The 20703-nt window shown below is 57.9% G+C and overlaps 2 protein-coding genes across 4 annotated transcripts; both read right to left on the bottom strand.

Moving 5' to 3' along the window:
- Positions 1-39: 39 nt before the first annotated feature.
- On the bottom strand, positions 40-7708 carry homeza (homeobox and leucine zipper encoding a). Its single transcript, XM_088634293.1, has 3 exons — positions 7208-7708; positions 4527-4711; positions 40-3909 (listed from the first exon to the last, which is right to left on the bottom strand). Exon 3 carries the CDS (start codon positions 3877-3879, stop codon positions 1840-1842), a length of 2040 nt encoding a protein of 679 aa, XP_088490419.1. The 5' UTR covers positions 3880-3909; positions 4527-4711; positions 7208-7708; the 3' UTR covers positions 40-1839.
- A 1843-nt stretch (positions 7709-9551) lies between these two features.
- On the bottom strand, positions 9552-20652 carry dhrs1 (dehydrogenase/reductase (SDR family) member 1). 3 transcript variants are annotated; one of them, XM_088634284.1, is made up of 9 exons: positions 20257-20652; positions 18225-18393; positions 15512-15655; positions 14082-14161; positions 13071-13203; positions 12047-12190; positions 10985-11054; positions 10503-10583; positions 9552-10401 (listed from the first exon to the last, which is right to left on the bottom strand). In XM_088634284.1, the coding sequence occupies exons 2-9, from the start codon at positions 18366-18368 to the stop codon at positions 10265-10267; spliced, it is 933 nt and encodes a 310-aa protein (XP_088490410.1). In that variant the 5' UTR covers positions 18369-18393; positions 20257-20652; the 3' UTR covers positions 9552-10264. The 3 variants fall into 3 exon arrangements, with proteins under 3 accessions (XP_088490410.1, XP_088490411.1, XP_088490412.1); XM_088634285.1 differs by lacking the exon at positions 20257-20652 and adding an exon at positions 19816-19963; XM_088634286.1 differs by lacking the exon at positions 20257-20652 and adding an exon at positions 17362-17642 and having other exon boundaries at positions 18225-18366.
- Positions 20653-20703: the final 51 nt, after the last annotated feature.

Below are 20703 nucleotides of genomic sequence, written 5' to 3'. Positions count from 1 at the left end.
GTGTGCAGCCCGAGGGGGGGAGAGAGCGCACAGCCACTCTGAGAGCGTCGGTCAGTTTATTAGAAACGCGTACAAAATGACAGTGCAGTACCAAGCAGCCCTGCGAGAGGGTTTACAGGCTCTGTGCTCGCCGGGGGGCTCCTTCACGAACAGGATACACGCAGCGCGGCGGGGAGGACTCGCCCGGGCCTCGGCTCCCCTCTGCCACCCACCGCTGACCCACCGCAGGAGAGAACAATAAATTAAAGCCCGCTGTCCCCGGCCCCTGGCCCCAGTCCACAAAGTCCAAAAATACATAAAACCAGAGACCGGGATCCGGTACACCGGCTTCATGTCGGCACAGCGCCCCGAGAGCGCCCCAAAACTCTCCGTTTCCACCTGCTGGCCAGAAACAACGCGCAGGTCCAGAAGGCGGACACATTCCCCTCCCGCGAACGGATGCATAGTGTCACTTATTTCTTCTACTCTGAAGTTCGTGGTTTTGTTCTGCTTCCAAAACCCCGCTCTCGTTACAACCTCCCAACAGGTGAAAACACACAGCCAGGCGGTCAGTTCAGGGCTCGGCTGTGCACACAGAGCCAGAACACAAACCAGGAGGGGTGGCGTAGCTCCGGGACGCGGACTGGGAGCCTGTAACCTCACGCGTGTGCTTGGAGTCCGGAGGGAGGTGGCAGAAACGCCCGCAGTGACCTGTGCAAACGGCAACGGCCTCTCCACCCGCTGGAGAAATCCCAACGAACACGAGAAGACGCCGATTCCCCCGCCAAGCTCATCATCGTTTTCCCATTTATTGCTTGTTTACTGAGCTCGCTAAGGAGGTCAATACAAACGCCGTCTTGACGTTCAGTGTGCCAGTTCCTGCCACTGGGCAGGGGAGAGCCCTGCTACCTCTGTCCTCAGGAAGACACTTGGGGAACTCGCACCCTGGACCGGAAGGGCCAGCACACCGGCAGTGAGCAGCAACAGCTGTGGACGTAACAAAGCAGACAGCTTCACAGGCCCTCCCCCTCTCCCACAGTTCCACCCAGTACAGGGGTGGAACTGTGGCGCCGGGGAGCCAGAGTCTATCCCAGCAACCAGCAGGCGCAAGGCTGGGTACAGCCTGGACACCAGTCCCTCACAAGGGACACACACACACACACACCACATACAGAGACAGGGTACAGGCTGGACACCAAGCCCCCTTAGGACACACACACACACACCCTGGACAGGAAACCAGTCCATCACAGGATGGACACACACGCACACACACACCCTGGACAGAACACCAGTCCATCACAAGACTCCAGTCCACTACAGGACACAAACTCACACCGGTTAAATTTTCCCAAGATGTCCCTGGACTGTAGGAGGAAACCGGAGCAGCCGGAGGGAACCGACACAGACCCGGGGAGAACATGCAGACTCCACAGATATGGCGGGGCAGCACTGCTGACCACGCGCCCTTGTGGCATCACAGCCAGCTCCCCAGTGGTTGCAGTGGTCCCGCTGATCACCAGTGAAGTGGAGGCGAGGCGCGGTCCAGCCTTCAGCTGGCACCCCCGAGAGATCCCGAAAAAAACGGGCCATTGGACCTCCGGCCGGAAGTACACTACAAGTCCAACACCCGCCGGCGCCTTCCTCCCCCCTCTGAGACATCGGACCAGTGCCCCCAGACCTCCTCCCTCCCTCCCTCCCCAGCCCACAGCCACAGCGCCGAGGGCAGCAGCACGGAAGACCGGTTCTGTTTTCCTGCCGGACGAAGGGGCCAGAATCGCAGGGAATTCGAACGGTTTACAAACAGTCGCTAAAAAGACAAGGCTAAAACGTCCGGCGCGACCCCCGCCGCTCCCCGGCTCACTTCCTGCCGTCGGCCGGGCCCTCCCCGTCGCTCAGGTTGACCTCCACCTCGGCCACGCCCTGCTCGCGGCAGGCGAACCAGTCCCGGACCTGCTGGTAGCTCATCCTCGCCCGGCGGCACAGCGCGTCCAGGTCCCGCTCCTGCAGTCCGCCCGTGCCCTGCAGGTACTGCTCCAGCGGCCGCAGGTCGCCGCCGCCGGGCCGCGGCTGGGCCGCGCCCTCGCCGCCGTTGAGCCCCGGGCCGTGCCGGCGCCGCCGCCCCCCGCCGCCGCCGGCGCCCTGCTGGTGCAGGATCTCGGAGGCCAGGTCGAGGGACACGCCCTTGACCCAGCGCAGCTGCCCGTTCTTGACGGCGTAGCGCGTGTCGCCGAACCACTGGATGACGTCGGGCCGGGGCAGGCCGGTGAGCTGCACCAGCTGGGAGTAGTCCTCGCTGCGGGGCCACTGGCAGCGCAGGAAGAACTGCTTGAGCACGTCCAGCTGCGCCTTGGTCTTGCGCGGCCGGCCGCTCGGCGTGAGCAGCGGGGGGGGCGGGGGGGAGGAGGAGGAGGAAGGGGGGGCACCGGGCTGGGAGGGCCGGGGGGCCGGGGAGGAGGTGCGTTTGGGGGGGTAGAGGGAGGGCGAGGGCGCGGGGGAGACGAGGGCCGACGGGGAGCCGCAAGCGATCGGGGTCTCCAGCTCCCCTTTGCCGTTGATGAAGAGCAGCTGCTGTCCTTCCCCCTCCTCCTCCTCCTCCTCCTCCTCTTCCACCACCGCTGCCATCGCCTCCACCTCCACCCCCACCTCCTCCTCCTCTTCCTCCTCCTCCTCGTACTGCTCCCCCATCACGTCACTCGCCAGGCCACGCCCCGCCATCCCCCCTCCTCCTCCTCCTCCGCCCTCCTCCTCCATCGCCCCAGCGTCCCTGCCGCCTGCGTCCGCCGCCATGGCGGCCTGGGCGCTGAAGCCGCTGGCCTCCAGGGAGCGCGACAGGAAGCTCTCGAAGAAGGACGCGTCCGTGCCGCCCCGGGCGCCGCGGCCCCGGTACAGCCCGCCGCCGCGCCCGTTGATGCGCAGCTGGTAGCGGCTGTCGCTGAACCACTTCCGGATCTCGATGCGGGTCAGGCCCGTCTCCTCCTGCAGGCGCCGCAGCTCCGCCTCGTTGGGGAAGTTGTGCCGCGCGAAGCTGTGCCGCAGCGCCGCCAGCTGGGCCTTCGTCTTCTTGTAGCGGCCGTGGGGGCGCGGGGGCAGGCGGGGGACGGCGGGGCCCTCCGGCGGGGGCGGGCGCCGGCGATAGGGGTCGGGGTCGTGGGCGGCTGGCGGGGCGGTGGCGGGGAAGTAGGCAAAGGCCGGGGCCGGGTCTCGGCGCGGGTCGCGGTACTTGGGGGGCTGCTCGAGGAAAGGAGACGCGCCCGTCTCCTCGAGGGGGGCGCTGCCAGCGCCGTCGCCGTCGTCGTCGTCGTCTTCGCGGTCCTCCACGTCGCCGCCTCCCACCTCAAACTGCGGCAGCCCCTCTCCGTTCTCCCCGCCGGCGTACGCAAACTCCTCCTCGTCCTCGTCCTCCTCCTCCACCTCGTACTCCTCCTCCGCGCCGCCGCCCACGCCCGCCCGCAGCTTCAGCCGCGTCTCCTCGATCTCCTCGGAGGACCAGGTGATGCCGTACTTGATGCGCTGCACCATGAACCACACCTTGACCTTGTCCAGGGGCAGGCCGGCGTCGCGCGCCAGGGCGCCGATCTCGGCCGCCGAGGGGTAGGGGAACAGGTTGAAGGCGCGGACCAGGCTGGGGATGGAGTCCAGCTCCCTGGTCTGGTCGGACTGGGTCCAGACCAGCTTGAGCCCCTCGGACACCAGCGGGAGGCACACCACCGAGTTCTTGTTGGTGCTGAAGTTCACCCCCTCGCCGCCGTTGCCGAAGTCCGCCGGGGGCTTCCGACGGGCGCCGGCGGAGGACGCCCGCTCCCTCATCATCATCATCATCACCTCCTCCTCCTCCTCGTCCATCTGCGGCGCCGCCCGCCTCTCGGCCACGTCCCCTTCCTCCCTCCTCCTCTGCATCGCTTGTGCCACGCCGCTGGGCTCGCCGCTCTGCGGGGAGAGAGACGAGAGCTTCGTTACAGTGCCTGGGGGAGGGGGGGGTCAGTGTGAAGGTGCTGGCCGGCCAGCAGTCCCGAAGGCCAGCCGGCGAGACGCAGGCGACCAGCTCGACCACCGCGGTCAGGACGGGAGGGTGAACCGGCCCCGACGGCGTCTCGCCACAAGAGGGCGCTGGCTGTCCCCTCAGAGAGCCACAGCCGGCAAAGCCGGGCGGACAGGCCGGGCCCGGCTGGGGGAGGCGGGTACCCCTTCCAAACTGGGCGGAGGCCCCAGTGAGACCTGCCCAAACCTCCAGAGCCCCCCTCCTCTCCCTCGCTCTCCACTCAACACGCCATACTGGACAGACCCGACACTTCGGGGGACTCCAGTGGCGGCTGAGTGCGCGCACATCTGGTGCGTCAAGCTCACACAACTGGCACCAGTACCCTCAGTACCCTAATCAGGGCTCACTCTGTCAGTGAGAGACACACTGCTCCTCCAATCAGGGCTCACTCTGTCATTGACAGACACACTGCTCCTCCAATCAGGGCTCACTCTGTCATTGACAGACACACTGCTCCTCCAATCAGGGCTCACTCTACATTTGTAAAACATTAACTCAGACTTACCCTGGGTATGTTTCTTTCACTCTCGGGATTCCAGCCCAGTGCCTCTGGGATCTTGTTATTTCAGCCGAAGGGATGGGGAGAAGGGAGGGAGGAAAAGATGTCTTGTTCTCTTCTGGTCTTCTCTGTCCAACAACAAGGAGGCACTGTGCTCAGCAAACAAACTCCCCCCCTCGCAATGGGATGTTCTGTTAAGTGATGACAAAAAGACCGTTATGGTTTCCTATAGTCACTGACTGGACACTCCAGTACATTAATACTGTACTGAGAGAGAGGGGTTCATACAGACACGCTGACTGGACACTCCAGTACATTAACACTGCACTGAGAGAGAGGGGTTAATACAGACACACTGACTGACTGGACACTCCAGTACATTAACACTGCACTGAGAGAGGGGGGTTCATACAGACACACTGACTGACTGGACACTCCAGTACATTAACACTGCACTGAGAGAGAGGGGTTCATACAGACACACTGACTGACTGGACACTCCAGTACATTAACACTGCACTGAGAGAGAGGGGTTCATACAGACACACTGACTGGACACTCCAGTACATTAACACTGCACTGAGAGAGAGAGGGGTTCATACAGACACACTGACTGGACACTCCAGTACATTAACACTGCACTGAGAGAGAGAGGGGTTCATACAGACACACTGACTGGACACTCCAGTACATTAACACTGCACTGAGAGAGAGGGGTTAACACAGACACACTGACTGACTGGACACTCCAGTACATTAACACTGCACTGAGAGAGAGGGGTTAATACAGACACACTGACTGACTGGACACTCCAGTATATTAACACTGCACTGAGAGAGAGGGGTTCATACAGACACACTGACTGACTGGACACTCCAGTACATTAACACTGCACTGAGAGAGAGGGGTTAATACAGACACACTGACTGACTGGACACTCCAGTATATTAACACTGCACTGAGAGAGAGGGGTTCATACAGACACACTGACTGACTGGACACTCCAGTACATTAACACTGCACTGAGAGAGAGGGGTTAATACAGACACACTAACTGGACACTTCAGTACATTAACACTGCACTGAGAGAGAGGGGTTAATACAGACACACTAACTGGACACTCCAGTACATTAACACTGCACTGAGAGAGAGGGGTTCATACAGACACACTGACTGGACACTACAGTACATTAACACTGCACTGAGAGAGAGGGGTTCATACAGACACGCTGACTGACTGGACACTCCAGTACATTAACACTGCACTGAGAGAGAGGGGTTCATACAAACACACTGACTGACTGGACACTCCAGTACATTAACACTGCACTGAGAGAGAGGGGTTCATACAGACACACTGACACTGGCGTTATTAATACAAAGTAAACACAGCAGTATTAAACATGAAGACGCGCAGTAACCCCGAAAGCAAGACCGATACAAGTTGCAGTAAGGGATTAGTTATTAACCGAGATTATGATCAGAGCTGTGTCAGTGGTCGAGAGGGTACGTATGATAATGTTTCAACAAATTGTGGGTGCTGTGCCTGCAGGACTTGTAGGTCTCCTGAAAGCAACAACAGCATCACCTGAGGAGCTGCTATACTGGTCCACGAAGCCAATTATTAATAAGGAAGATGAGAGGAGGCTCTTCTTTACACAGACAGTGGTGGGGGTGGGGAACAAGCTGCCCAGCCCTGTTGTTGAAGCCGATACCCTGGATTCTCTCCAGACACAGCTGGGTGAGCTCCTCCAGTCAGGACAGGAGGCTCTTCTTTACACAGAGGGTGGTGGGGGTGGGGAACAAGCTGCCCAGCCATGTTGTTGAAGCCGATACCCTGGCTTCTCTCCAGACACAGCTGGGTGAGCTCCTCCAGTCAGGACAGGAGGCTCTTCTTTACACAGAGGGGGGTGGGGGTGGGGGACAAGCTGCCCAGCCATGTTGTTGAACTGGACACAGCTGTCTGAGACCCTCGGAACGACTAACTGGTAACTTTCTGATCGGCCGATCTCTTCGTCCACCTCACCAACAAGCCGTAGACCCGTACCCCTCCAAAAACAACATGTTTGTTCTCCCTCTGACGCAGGTTATCAGAAGGATACCGCCTCAAAGTCACGCTAGCGGAGCACGGCCGCGGGCGAAAGCGGTCACGGAATCCCCTCCCACGCACAGCTCACGGACACAAACACCCCCCCCAGCAGAAGCAGCTGTTTCCGCTGGGCCCCCGGAAGACGATTCACCCCGCGAGAGAGTTCCACGGCCGGGTGGGCACCGGGGCGGACAGCCCCTGCTCCGGACACGGGGGCGGGGGGAGGTGGACACACGGTCATCGGGCCACCATCTCACACACACACATACACTCGGCTCCGTCCCGCAGCCTCGCTCGCACTCGCCACGGCCACCCCCGTGGCGCCCCCAGCCCCCCCAGCCCGGACTGGCCCGGGGGTCCTACGGGGGGGGGGGGCAGGTCAGCAAGAGGCCCCGTCTGTACAGCCCCTGCAAGCCCGCTCCCCCCGCGGACACACAGACACGCCATCACATCGCCATCACGGCGCAGCACCCCCAAAACAACAACAACGACAACAGGCACCCCAGCCACCCCGGCGGCCCCCGGGGCTGGCTCACTATTGTCCCGGCGCCGTGTGCGCGGACAGCGGGGCAGCGAGGCGGCGGAGCCGGACTCACGGGGAGGCTGAGGTCGCGGCGTCTCCGGCTCTCCCGGCCGTCTCCCCTCCGCCGGAGCCCCGCCGAGGAGAAGCCGCGTCTCCGCCGGGCGGTGCGGGGTCTGCGGGGGCCGGACAGCGGCTGGTGTCGCTCCGCTGCTCTTCCAAACACCGGAGACCGTCTGCGTGCGTGTCCGTCTCTCCGCCCCCCTCCGCTCCGGACTGCTGGCGTGTTTTTTCTTAAAGAAGAAAAAAAAAGTTAAATAAAAGTCCCGAGTTTAAACTCCAAAGCAGGCGGCGGCCGCCTGCGTTCTCGTTGTCGTGTTTCTGCCGAGGGGGGGAGGGGGGGTCGTGTTTTCGGCCGGGCGCTCGCTGCGTCCCTCTCTCTCCTGCTCGCCGTGTTTTTGTTCTGAGCCGCTACGCGAGGCCGGGCGGGAGCAGGAAACTCGGGCAGCTAGGCCTCGGTCTCCCGGGGTGACGGCGGGGGGCGGGGCCCGCTTGCCATTAAAGGCGTAGCGGCGCGGGGCAGCCGGGACTCCGCTCGCACCGACTAGTTGGGAGAAAGGGGGCGGAGCGAGCGGGGTCAGGGGGCGGGGTAACGATGGGAGTACGTGCTCCAGGTAACGTAGAGCGAATAGGGCAGTTGCAGAAGGTGATGGGGGGGGGGGGTTGCGCTGTGAGGGCCGCCATCTTATGAAGGTGTTCCTGGAAGAGGTTTTGGTTTTAAAGAGAGAAGGAAAGATATAGCTTTATTGTCCACCCACAAGGGCGGCAGTTTGTCTCGGGCGTCACCGTACACAACGACACTCAACGTGAAATATGCAACCAACGCATATACACACATCCGTCTCGTATATTAAAGCGCATATTTCTGCCGGTTACGGATGGGGTACGTTTATTTTGGTTTCATTTAGGCTGTTAACTGTTTATCGCCGACCTCCTTGTACACCGGCCGCGGAATTCTCCTGTTGGAGCTGGGAAGTGCAGTCAAGCCAGGTCATGAAGCGCCGGGGGCCGGAGTTTACTCTGCTGTTTCTGAGCGGGAGGGAGTGTGACTCCGGAGAGGTCCGATTCCGAGCGGGCACGGCAGTGTAAACGCGCTGGGTCTTTCGTATTTAGCCAGGAGGGGGCGGTTATCGCCTCCACCCCCTCAGCTCCACCGGCTCGAGTCTAGATCAGGGTCCCCTTTGTGTGGAATCGCCGTGAGGTTTAATAATAATAATAATAATTGCTTACACTTATATAGCGCTTTTCCGGACACTCCACTCAAAGCGCTTTACAGGTAATGGGGATCCCTCCACCACCAGGTACCTTCTGTGTGGAGTCTGTGGGTCTGAGGTTCCTCCAGGTACCTTCTGTGTGGAGTCTGCGTGGTGTCTGCGGGTCTGAGGTTCCTCCAGGTGTCTTCTGTGTGGAGTCTGCGTGGTGTCTGCAGGTCTGAGGTTCCTCCAGGGACCTTCTGTGTGGAGTCTGCGTGGTGTCTGTGGGTCTGAGGTTCCTTCAGGGACCTTCTGTGTGGAGTCTGCGTGGTGTCTGTGGGTCTGAGGTTCCTTCAGGGACCTTCTGTGTGGAACCCCCTGTGTCCACAGGAGCTCTCTCATCTGTGTTCAAGAGCTCCTCCTGTTCTGTGGCCAGGAGCTCTCGTCTGTGGCCAGGACCTCTTGTCTGGGGTCAGGAGCTCTCCCTGTGTTCAAGTTCAAGATGTGTATCTTTCGCAGACAGATCCCCATCCTCTCGTGTGCGTCTCAGGACTCCTGCCTGTCGGGCTCCCTCATGGCAGAGAGAGGGGCTCATCGCAGAGAGAGGGGCTCATCGCAGCCTGTCCTGACGCTGGACAGAAAGCTGATTTCGATGGGGTGTGTGCGTGTGTGATGAACACTCCTCCCTGGGTCTCTGGGAGCTGTTATTGATAATTATAATGATAATAATTGCTTACACTTATATAGCGCTTTTCTGGACACTCCACTCAAAGCGCTTTACAGGTAATGGGGATCCCCTCCACCACCACCAGTGTGCAGCCCCACCTGGATGATGCAACGGCAGCCATAGTGCGCCAGAACGCTCACCACACTCCAGCTGAACTCCTCAGAGAAGTTCACATTCATCCTGAAAGATGAGCTGGAGTGAAAGGACTGTGGAGAAGACACTGAAAGCACTAGTATAGTTCAGAGCAGCTCCACAGATCAAAGCTCTTAGAGCACTATTATATTGACACTTTAAAACCCGACAGAACTCTGATGTAGCTGTCACTGTACCTGTTTTTCATGATCAATTTCACCGTTATCCTCTTAAGGAAAGAAATGCAAAGCTCCTACTGTGATTACCGTGTAACACTTAATAAAACTGTAAAAAACACCACTCGCACATTTAGAGTGTAAAACTAGTGCAGTACAGCACACTTTACTTCAGCTTCTTTAATGCAAAGTATAATACATTACGTTTAGAACAATGCTGGATTAATGACAAATAAAATGCTGTTTATTAGTCACTGGAAGCCTTCAGGGTGAGCTGACCTGGTGTTGGACAGACAGGACAGGCAGAGTCATCATACTGATGGACAGGGGGTCAGTGTGAGGGTCAGAGGTCAGCAGGGTGTGTGTGGGGTAGCTGACCTGGTGTTGGACAGACAGGACAGGCAGAGTCATCGTACTGATGGACAGGGGTTCAGTGTGAAGGTCAGAGGTCAGCGGGGTGTGTGTGGGGTAGCTGACCTGGTGTTGGACAGACAGGACAGGCAGAGTCATCGTACTGATGGGCAGGGGTTCAGTGTGAAGGTCAGAGGTCAGCGGGGTGTGTGTGTGGGGTAGCTGACCTGGTGTTGGACAGACAGGACAGGCAGAGTCATCGTACTGATGGACAGGGGGTCAGTGTGAAGGTCAGAGGTCAGCGGGGTGTGTGTGTGGGGTAGCTGACCTGGTGTTGGACAGACAGGACAGGCAGAGTCATCGTACCGATGGACAGGGGGTCAGTGTGGGGGTCAGAGGTCATCGTACTGATGGACAGGGGGTCAGTGTGAGGGTCAGAGGTCATCGTGCTGATGGACAGGGGATCACTGTGTAGGATCAGTGGGGTTACTGGGTCAGAACCGTCCGTGGAGCAGAGTGAGAACAAACTTGGGAAGACGCAGGAAAGAAGGGATGAAAGAGGACAGCCAGGAGAGGTAGGGCACTTGGGAGACGAGAAAACTGACGGACATGTTGTCAAACACACTGCGCCCTGAGAAACACAGAGAGAGAGAGAGAGAGAGGTTAATGATACAGACACACTTAGAGAAACGACACTAGTCTTCTGCGTCTTATTGATAATCCTACTCATACCATCAACATCCCGAATATTATAGCGCCTTGCAAGATCTGAGGTCATCAGAACCTTCCCTGTCAGAGCCATCAGGTTTGTATCTGTAAGTAAAAGAGAAAATAAACATTAAAATGAATCAAGAGGCAGCAGACACATAGCACATGGCAACAGCACAGTGAGACAGTGGAGAGCAGTGAGACAGGGAGGCAGTGTAGCGCAGTGAGACAGTCTAGCGCAGTGAGACAGTGGAGAGCAGTGAGACAGTGGAGACAGTCTAGCGCAGTGAGACAGGGAGACTGTAGAGCAGGGAGACAGTGTGGAGCAGGGAGACGGAGAGACTGTAGAGCAGTGAGACAGTGTGGAGCAGTGAGACAGAGGGACAGAGTAGCGCAGTGCAGTGAGACACGGAGACTGCAGCGCAGTGAGACAGTGGAGAGCAGTGAGACAGAGAGTCAGTATAGCGCAGTGAGACAGAGAGACAGTGAAAGAGACGAGTGTGTACCTTTGGCCAGCTCCACAATACACCTCCCGCTGAGCTCTGGGGTCTCTCCCGTGGACAAACCCTCCCTGATCTGACGGGCAGGAGCAGAGGACAGAGGGACAGAGAGGAGGGATTCAGAGAGATCTGCCAGACTGCAGCAGCTGCAGTTCATGGGTCCTGCCAGCAGGTGGTGCTCATTCATCATCGGCCACAAAAGCATAACCTCCTCTCCCTCTTCCTCTCCTCCCAGTCCCTCCATCTCCCTCCACCCCCCTCTTCCTCTCCCGCCATCCCCCCCTTCCTCTCCCTACACCTCCTCTTCCTCTCCTCCATCCCCCTCTTCCTCTCCCTACACCTCCTCTTCCTCTCCCTCCACCCCCCTCTTCCTCTCCCGCCATCCCCCCCTTCCTCTCCCTACACCTCCTCTTCCTCTCCCGCCATCCCCCTCTTCCTCTCCCTACACCTCCTCTTCCTCTCCCGCCATCCCCCTCTTCCTCTCCCTACACCTCCTCTTCCTCTCCCTCCACCCCCCTCTTCCTCTCCCGCCATCCCCCCCTTCCTCTCCCTACACCTCCTCTTCCTCTCCCGCCATCCCCCTCTTCCTCTCCCTACACCTCCTCTTCCTCTCGCTACACCTCCTCTTCCTCTCCTCCATCCCCCTCTTCCTCTCCTCCATCCCCCTCTTCCTCTCCCTACACCTCCCCTTCCTCTCCTCCATCCCCCTCTTCCTCTCCCTACACCTCCTCTTCCTCTCCTCCATCCCCCTCTTCCTCTCCTCCATCCCCCTCTTCCTCTCCCTACACCTCCCCTTCCTCTCCTCCATCCCCCTCTTCCTCTCCCTACACCTCTTCTTCCTCTCCCTACACCTCCCCTTCCTCTCCTCCATCCCCCTCTTCCTCTCCCTACACCTCCCCTTCCTCTCCTCCATCCCCCTCTTCCTCTCCCTACACCTCTTCTTCCTCTCCCTACACCTCCCCTTCCTCTCCTCCATCCCCCTCTTCCTCTCCTGGTCCTCTGCAGCTCTACAGTATTGTGTTATTAATTACTGTGCTCATTAATTACCTACTGTAATTAGCAGCTCACCTTCTGATGCTCCTCACTCCGTGGCTGCGGGTCCATCACGTTCTGAATGACCAGCTCTGTCCTGACTGCTCCCGGCCACAGGCTGACCGACACCACCCCCCGACCTCTGAGATCCACAGCACAGTCAGCTGCCAACCTGTCACACTGCCAGAGAGAGAGAGGGGTTCATACAGACACACTGACTGGACACTCCAGTACATTAACACTGCACTGAGAGAGAGGGGTTCATACAGACACACTGACTGGACACTCCAGTACATTAACACTGCACTGAGAGAGAGGGGTTCATACAGACACACTGACTGGACACTCCAGTACATTAACACTGCACTGAGAGAGAGGGGTTCATACAGACACACTGACTGACTGGACACTCCAGTACATTAACACTGCACTGAGAGAGAGGGGTTCATACAGACACACTGACTGACTGGACACTCCAGTACATTAACACTGCACTGAGAGAGAGGGGTTCATACAGACACACTGACTGACTGGACACTCCAGTACATTAACACTGCACTGAGAGAGAGGGGTTCATACAGACACACTGACTGACTGGACACTCCAGTACATTAACACTGCACTGAGAGAGAGGGGTTCATACAGACACACTGACTGGACACTCCAGTACATGAACACTGCACTGAGAGAGAGGGGTTCATACAGACACACTGACTGACTGGACACTCCAGTACATTAACACTGCACTGAGAGAGAGGGGTTCATACAGACACACTGACTGACTGGACACTCCAGTACATTAACACTGCACTGAGAGAGAGGGGTTCATACAGACACACTGACTGGACACTCCAGTACATTAACACTGCACTGAGAGAGAGGGGTTAATACAGACACACTGACTGACTGAGAGGGTGATAGGGTGAGGGAGTGAGAGGATGAGGGAGGGAGTGGGGGAGTGAGGGAGTGAGAGGATGAGGGAGGGAGTGGGGGAGTGAGGGAGTGAGAGGATGAGAGGGTGAGAGGATGAAGGAGTGAGGGAGTACAGTGGTCGTCTCACCGCTGCCTTGCCGACTCCATAGGGGACGTTGGAGCAGTACTGCAGCCCCCCAGTGGAGGAGATCACCACCAGCAACCCCCGGCCCGCCTGCACCATGAGCCGCGCAGCATACACACTGCAGATATAGTGACCCCTGCAGGGGACACTGAGAGACTCACTGACTGAGACACAGCAGGAGAGACTCACTGAGAGACTCACTGAGTGAGACACAGCAGGAGAGACACACTGAGAGACTCACTGACTGAGACACAGCAGGAGAGACTCACTGACTGAGACACAGCAGGAGAGACACACTGAGAGACTCACTGAGAGACACAGCAGGAGAGACACACTGAGAGACTCACTGACTGAGACACAGCAGGAGAGACACACTGAGAGACTCACTGACTGAGACACACTGACTGAGACACAGCAGGAGAGACACACTGAGAGACTCACTGACTGAGACACAGCAGGAGAGACTCACTGACTGAGACACAGCAGGAGAGACACACTGAGAGACTCACTGAGAGACACAGCAGGAGAGACACACTGAGAGACTCACTGACTGAGACACAGCAGGAGAGACACACTGAGAGACTCACTGACTGAGACACACTGACTGAGACACAGCAGGAGAGACACAGCAGGAGAGACACACTGAGAGACTCACTGACTGAGACACAGCAGGAGAGACACACTGAGAGACTCACTGAGTGAGACACAGCAGGAGAGACTCACTGAGTGAGACACAGCAGGAGAGACACACTAAGAGACTCAGTGACTGAGACACAGCAGGAGAGACTCACTGAGAGACTCACTGAGAGACTCACTGACTGAGACACAGCAGGAGAGACACACTAAGAGACTCAGTGACTGAGACACAGCAGGAGAGACTCACTGACTGAGACACAGAAGGAGAGACTCACTGACTGAGACACAGCATTAGAGACACACTGAGTGAGAAACAGCACGTACTGCTCCCTCACCGAGACAGAAATTATAATGGATATTCTATGGTAGGATTTGTACCTTAGTCCAGCATTGTTCATAGAGTCCCAGACTGAGGGGTCCATCTCCCAGAATTTTTTCTCTGAGTAGTCAAAAATGGCCTGGAAAGACAAACATGATCCTCACCATTCTGAGATACCTCCCACCCTTTTGTGTATGACTCTCCTCTCTCACTACTGGCTGTGTGTGTGACTCTCCTCTCTCACTATTGGCCGTGTGTGTGACTCTCCTCTCTCACTATTGGCCGTGTGTGTGACTCTCCTCTCTCACTATTGGCCGTGTGTGTGACTCTCCTCTCTCACTATTGGCCGTGTGTGTGACTCTCCTCTCTCACTATTGGCTGTGTGTGTGACTCTGTTCTCACCCTACTGGCTGTGTGTGACTCTGCTCTCTCACTATTATCTGTGTGTGACTCTGTTCTCACCCTACTGGCCGTGTGTGTGACTCTCCTCTCTCACTATTGGCTGTGTGTGTGACTCTGCTCTCTCACTATTGGCTGTGTGACTCTGCTCTCTCACTATTGGCTGTGTGTGACTCTGCTCTCTCACTATTGGCTGTGTGTGACTCTGCTCTCTCACTATTGGCTGTGTGTATGACTGCTCTCTATTATCTGTGTGTGACTCTGCTCTCTCACTATTGGCTGTGTGTGTGACTCTCCTCTCTCACTATTGGCTGTGTGTGACTCTGCTCTCTCACTATTGGCTGTGTGTGTGACTCTGCTCTCTCACTATTGGCTGTGTGTGTGACTCTCCTCTCTCACTATTGGCTGTGTGTGACTCTGCTCTCACCCTACTGACTGTGTGTGTGACTGCTCAGTCACTATTATTATCCGTGTGTGTGACTCTGCTCTCGCCCTACTGGCTGTGTGTGACTATGCTCTCACCCTACTGTGTGTTTGACTGCTCAATCACTATTATTATCCATGTGTGTGACTCTGCTCACTCACTATTATCTGTGTGTGCGTGACTCTGCTCTCACCCTACTGACTGTGTGTGTGACTCTGCTCTCTCTCTATTGGCTGTGTGTGTGACTCTGCTCTCTCTCTATTGGCTGTGTGTGCGACTCTGCTCTCAACCTACTGACTGTGTGTGTGACTCTGCTCTCTCACTATTATCTGTGTGTGTGACTCTCCTCTCTCACTATTGGCTGTGTGTGTGACTCTGCTCTCTCACTATTGGCTGTGTGTGTGACTCTGCTCTCTCACTATTGGCTGTGTGTGACTCTGTTCTCTCACTATTGGCTGTGTGTGTGACTCTGCTCTCTCACTATTGGCTGTGTGTGTGACTCTGTTCTCAGTCTACTGGCTGTGTGTGTGACATCGTTCTCTCACTATTGGCTGTGTGTGTGTGACATCGTTCTCTCACTATTGGCTGTGTGTAAAAGTCCAACATCCGTGATCACTGTTCTGAGTAATAAAGCTGAATGTGAAGGACTGCTGTCTTGTAACTGACCTGGACTCCATCATACGCGTTGTTGACCAGGATGTCCAGGCGCCCCTTCTGCTCCCGCCCGATTCTCTCAAACAGCTGCTTGATATCATCGTCCTTCGACGAATCACACACCACCGGCACGCACTGCCCACCCCGCGCCTTCACCTGCAATTGGAGGAGGGAGGAGGTCCAGGTGACTGACAGGAAGGGTGACCAGTCACCATGGAGGAGGGAGGAGGTCCAGGTGACTGAGAGGAAGGGTGACCAGTCACCATGGAGGAGGGAGGAGATCCAGGTGACTGACAGGAAGGGTGACCAGTCACCATGGAGGAGGGAGGAGGTCCAGGTGACTGAAGGAAGGGTGACCAGTCACCATGGAGGAGGGAGGAGGGACTGGTGACTGACAGGAAGGGTGACCAGTCACCATGGAGGAGGGAGGAGATCCAGGTGACTGACAGGAAGGGTGACCAGTCACCATGGAGGAGGGAGGAGGTCCAGGTGACTGAGAGGAAGGGTGACCAGTCACCATGGAGGAGGGAGGAGGTCCAGGTGACTGACAGGAAGGGTGACCAGTCACTATGGAGGAGGGAGGAGATCCAGGTGACTGACAGGAAGGGTGACCAGTCACCATGGAGGAGGGAGGAGATCCAGGTGACTGACAGGAAGGGTGACCAGTCACCATGGAGGAGGGAGGAGGTCCAGGTGACTGAGAGGAAGGGTGACCAGTCACCATGGAGGAGGGAGGAGATCCAGGTGACTGACAGGAAGGGTGACCAGTCACCATGGAGGAGGGAGGAGGTCCAGGTGACTGAAGGAAGGGTGACCAGTCACCATGGAGGAGGGAGGAGGGACTGGTGACTGACAGGAAGGGTGACCAGTCACCATGGAGGAGGGAGGAGATCCAGGTGACTGACAGGAAGGGTGACCAGTCACCATGGAGGAGGGAGGAGGTCCAGGTGACTGAGAGGAAGGGTGACCAGTCACCATGGAGGAGGGAGGAGGTCCAGGTGACTGACAGGAAGGGTGACCAGTCACTATGGAGGAGGGAGGAGATCCAGGTGACTGACAGGAAGGGTGACCAGTCACCATGGAGGAGGGAGGAGATCCAGGTGACTGACAGGAAGGGTGACCAGTCACCATGGAGGAGGGAGGAGATCCAGGTGACTGACAGGAAGGGTGACCAGTCACCATGGAGGAGGGAGGAGGGTCCAGGTGACTGACAGGAAGGGTGACCAGTCACCATGGAGGAGGGAGGAGATCCAGGTGACTGAGAGGAAGGGTGACCAGTCACCATGGAGGAGGGAGGAGGGACTGGTGACTGACAGGAAGGGTGACCAGTCACCATGGAGGAGGGAGGAGATCCAGGTGACTGACAGGAAGGGTGACCAGTCACCATGGAGGGGGGAGGAGGTCCAGGTGACTGACAGGAAGGGTGACCAGTCACCATGGAGGGGGGAGGAGGTCCAGGTGACTGACAGGAAGGGTGACCAGTCACCATGGAGGAGGGAGGAGATCCAGGTGACTGACAGGAAGGGTGACCAGTCACTATGGAGGAGGGAGGAGATCCAGGTGACTGACAGGAAGGGTGACCAGTCACCATGGAGGGGGGAGGAGGGACTGGTGACTGAGAGGAAGGGTGACCAGTCACCATGGAGGGGGGAGGAGGTCCAGGTGACTGACAGGAAGGGTGACCAGTCACCATGGAGGGGGGAGGAGGTCCAGGTGACTGACAGGAAGGGTGACCAGTCACCATGGAGGGGGGAGGAGGTCCAGGTGACTGACAGGAAGGGTGACCAGTCACTATGGAGGGGGGAGGAGGGACAGTCATGAAGTGATGGACAGACAGAGGAGGGGGGTGACAGAGTCGTCACCTCGGTAGCCACAGTTGTCTCCATCAATCCCTGTTGCTGCTCTGACCTCATCGCCTAGGCCTCATTCAGCTCCACAAACAGCCTCAGTGGAGCTCATCGTCATGGTTACTCCTTCCAGTCTGACCTCACAGCCGGCATCTGACCTCACTTCAATGGCTGCTTCACCAACGTTTTTGGCTGACCATCTTTCCTCTCCTTTCGACCTCACCTTGATGGCCCCCGACCTTACAGAGCTGGGCCTCAATGTAGTTCGAGTAGGGAGCCGCGTCAGCAGGCGTAGGCTGCAACGGAACAAGAACAGGTTAATTTCCTGCTGAAAGGGGAAGGAAAGGCTGTGGAGCTTCTTCGGGAGCGGAAGAAGAACCCGAAGAAGGCTCTACAGTCGAAACATTGTGTTTCCTTTCTTCTCTTTTCAGCAGGGAGTAAACCTGTACTTGTTCCTGAGACCCCAATGTGCGTCTCAGCAAGACGCTGTGACTTCACCTCCGAGGCACTGGGACCTCCCCTCCGAGGCACTGGGACCTCACCTCCGAGGCACTGGGACCTCACACCTCACCTCCGAGGCACTGGGACCTCCCCTCCGAGGCACGGTGACCTCACCTCCGAGGCACTGGGACCTCACACCTCCCCTCCGAGGCACTGGGAGTTCACCTCAGAAGCACGGTGACCTCACACCTCACCTCCGAGACACTGGGACCTCAACTCCGAGGCACGGTGACCTCACACCTCACCTCCGAGGCATGGTGACCTCATCTCAGAGGCACTGGGAGTTCACCTCCGAGGTACCAGGACCTCACCTCCGAGGCACTGGGAGTTCACCTCCGAGGCACGGTGACCTCACCTCCGAGGTACCGGGACCTCACCTCCGAGGCGGCTTCTCTGAGAGCGCGCTCGTTGCGGCCGGTAACGTAGACGGTCGCTCCCGCCTCAGACAGCTGCAGGGCCACGCCCTTCCCGATCCCCCGGGAGGCTCCGGTCACCAGGCACACCCAGCCCGACAGCGCCATCTGCTGGACAGGGGAGGAGCTGCACCTGAGAGAGACCGAGCGCACGGCTGCAGTTCAACAGGCTGATTGAACGGGCCGTGATCTTCCCGGGGTCTGGAGCTTGAGCAGTGGTCAGCATTACGTGTGTGTTTCTGGTGTACGTATGTGTGTATGTCTGCTGTAAGTGTGATTCTGTCTTCTGTGGGTTTGTGTGTCTGGTGAATGTGAGTAGTTGGTGTGAGTGTGTGTGTCTGTCTGTTGTGCGTGTCTGTTTCACTATCTGTATGTCTCTGTGTGTGTGTCCAGGCTGTACCCTGTCTCTGCGTCTGGTGTGTGTGTGTGTGTCCAGGCTGTACCCTGTCTCTGTGTCTGGTGTGTGTGTGTGTGTCCAGGCTGTACCCTGTCTCTGTGTCTGGTGTGTGTGTGTGTGTCCAGGCTGTACCCTGTCTCTGTGTCTGGTGTGTGTGTGTGTGTGTGTCCAGGCTGTACCCTGTCTCTGCGTCTGGTGTGTGTGTGTGTGTGTGTCCAGGCTGTACCCTGTCTCTGCGTCTGGTGTGTGTGTGTGTGTGTGTGTGTGTGTGTGTGTGTGTGTGTGTGTGTGTGTGTCCAGGCTGTACCCTGTCTGTGTGTCTGGTGTGTGTGTGTGTGTGTGTCCAGGCTGTACCCTGTCTCTGTGTCTGGTGTGTGTGTGTGTGTCCAGGCTGTACCCTGTCTCTGTGTCTGGTGTGTGTGTGTGTGTGTGTGTGTGTGTGTGTGTGTGTCCAGGCTGTACCCTGTCTCTGTGTCTGGTGTGTGTGTGTGTGTGTGTGTGTGTGTGTGTGTCCAGGCTGTACCCTGTCTCTGTGTCTGGTGTGTGTGTGTGTGTGTGTGTGTGTCCAGGCTGTACCCTGTCTCTGTGTCTGGTGTGTGTGTGTGTGTGTCCAGGCTGTACCCTGTCTCTGTGTCTGTGTGTTTGTGTGTGTGTCCAGGCTGTACCCTGTCTCTGTGTCTGTGTCCAGGCTGTACCCTGTCTCTGTGTCTGGTGTGTGTGTGTGTGTGTGTGTGTGTGTGTGTGTGTGTGTGTGTGTGTGTGTGTGTGTCCAGGCTGTACCCTGTCTCTGTGTCTGGTGTGTGTGTGTGTGTCCAGGCTGTACCCTGTCTCTGTGTCTGTGTGTGTCCAGGCTGTACCCTGTCTCTGTGTCTGGTGTCTGTGTGTGTCCAGGCTGTACCCTGTCTCTGTGTCTGGTGTGTGTGTGTGTCCAGGCTGTACCCTGTCTCTGTGTCTGGTGTGTGTGTGTGTCCAGGCTGTACCCTGTCTCTGTGTCTGTGTGTGTCCAGGCTGTACCCTGTCTCTGTGTCTGGTGTCTGTGTGTGTCCAGGCTGTACCCTGTCTGTGTACCCTGTAGCCTACAGTGCTGATAGACTCCAGCTCTCCTGACCCTGTTCTGGACACAGCGCCTGGAGGGTGAATGATCTGGAGGGTGCAGACCTGTCACGGGCTCAGAGCGCGGTGCTCCAGCTGGCCTCCTGGCCGTGACAGACGCGTGAGAGTCGGCTCGCCGCCCCGAGCAGATGGAGCTTGGACCACCGCGGCTGCTGCCCCGCCTCGTTAATGATTACCGGCGGCCCTGACCGTGGTATCAGCCATGAGGCGCAGGGGTGTGTGTGTGTGCGTGTGTGCTGGCTTGTAACCCCGGCGGTCTGACGAGCTCGGCTAGCGCGGAGGGAGGAGGGAGGGAAGGGCAGGGCAGGGCGCCGCGCTGTGACGTCACTCCGGCCCGGCGGCTGCCCAGGTCGCCGCTGGTGACGCGGCCCTGGCGCCCGGGGGCCACGCGCAGTGCGCCCCCCACCTTCCGCCCGTCTGTGTGGACCTCGCCTCAGCCGCTCGACACGCGAAATAACATGCGAATAACCCGCCCCTTCTTCTTACCCACGAAGAGTCACCCTCGAGTCGGCGGCGTCGAGGTCCGACAGCAGGTACACGGGCGTCCGGTCCACGCAGCTCCGATCCCGCTGACTCGAGCTCGCCCACTACCGTAAACCACCGAAACCACGGGACACGGGATTAACGCGCCAACGGAAATTTAATCCTTTACGATGCAAAGCAGATTTAAGCACAGGAGTCGCCTGAGACCGCGTTGGCATTTACTGCCACGTCCCGGAGATCCAGCACAGCACGGTTCCAGCCGGGGAAGCCAAACCTGAACCGCTCCAATCCCGTAATCGTACTCCGGGAAGCACTCGGGCACCGGAGTTTATTTCCACCGAGAGCGTGACCAGTCCTTGTCCACAAACCCACGCGAGAGGCTCTGTCGCGTCACGTCCTCAGCTGCTGTGTAGGTGCCGCACGGCGGTTATGTTTTATGCCGCTTTAACC

The sequence above is a fragment of the Lepisosteus platostomus genome, chromosome 6 (genome assembly GCF_059453375.1).
Source record: "Lepisosteus platostomus isolate fLepPlt1 chromosome 6, fLepPlt1.hap1, whole genome shotgun sequence".
NCBI lineage: Eukaryota > Metazoa > Chordata > Actinopteri > Semionotiformes > Lepisosteidae > Lepisosteus > Lepisosteus platostomus.
Note: the sequence above shows the minus strand (reverse complement) of the source record. Positions and strands in the feature narration are given on the sequence as shown.

Coding starts and splice junctions, on each gene's coding strand:
- homeza (XM_088634293.1), bottom strand. CDS start 3,879: ATGCAGAGGAGGAGGGAGGAAGGGGACGTGGCCGAGAGGCGGGCGGCG.
- dhrs1 (XM_088634284.1), bottom strand. CDS start 18,368: ATGGCGCTGTCGGGCTGGGTGTGCCTGGTGACCGGAGCCTCCCGGGGG. Junction 13,204..14,081: donor ATGAACAATGCTGGACTAAG/GTACAAATCCTA, acceptor TGTCCCCTGCAG/GGGTCACTATATCTGCAGTG. Junction 12,191..13,070: donor ATGGAGTCGGCAAGGCAGCG/GTGAGACGACCA, acceptor TCTCTCTGGCAG/TGTGACAGGTTGGCAGCTGA.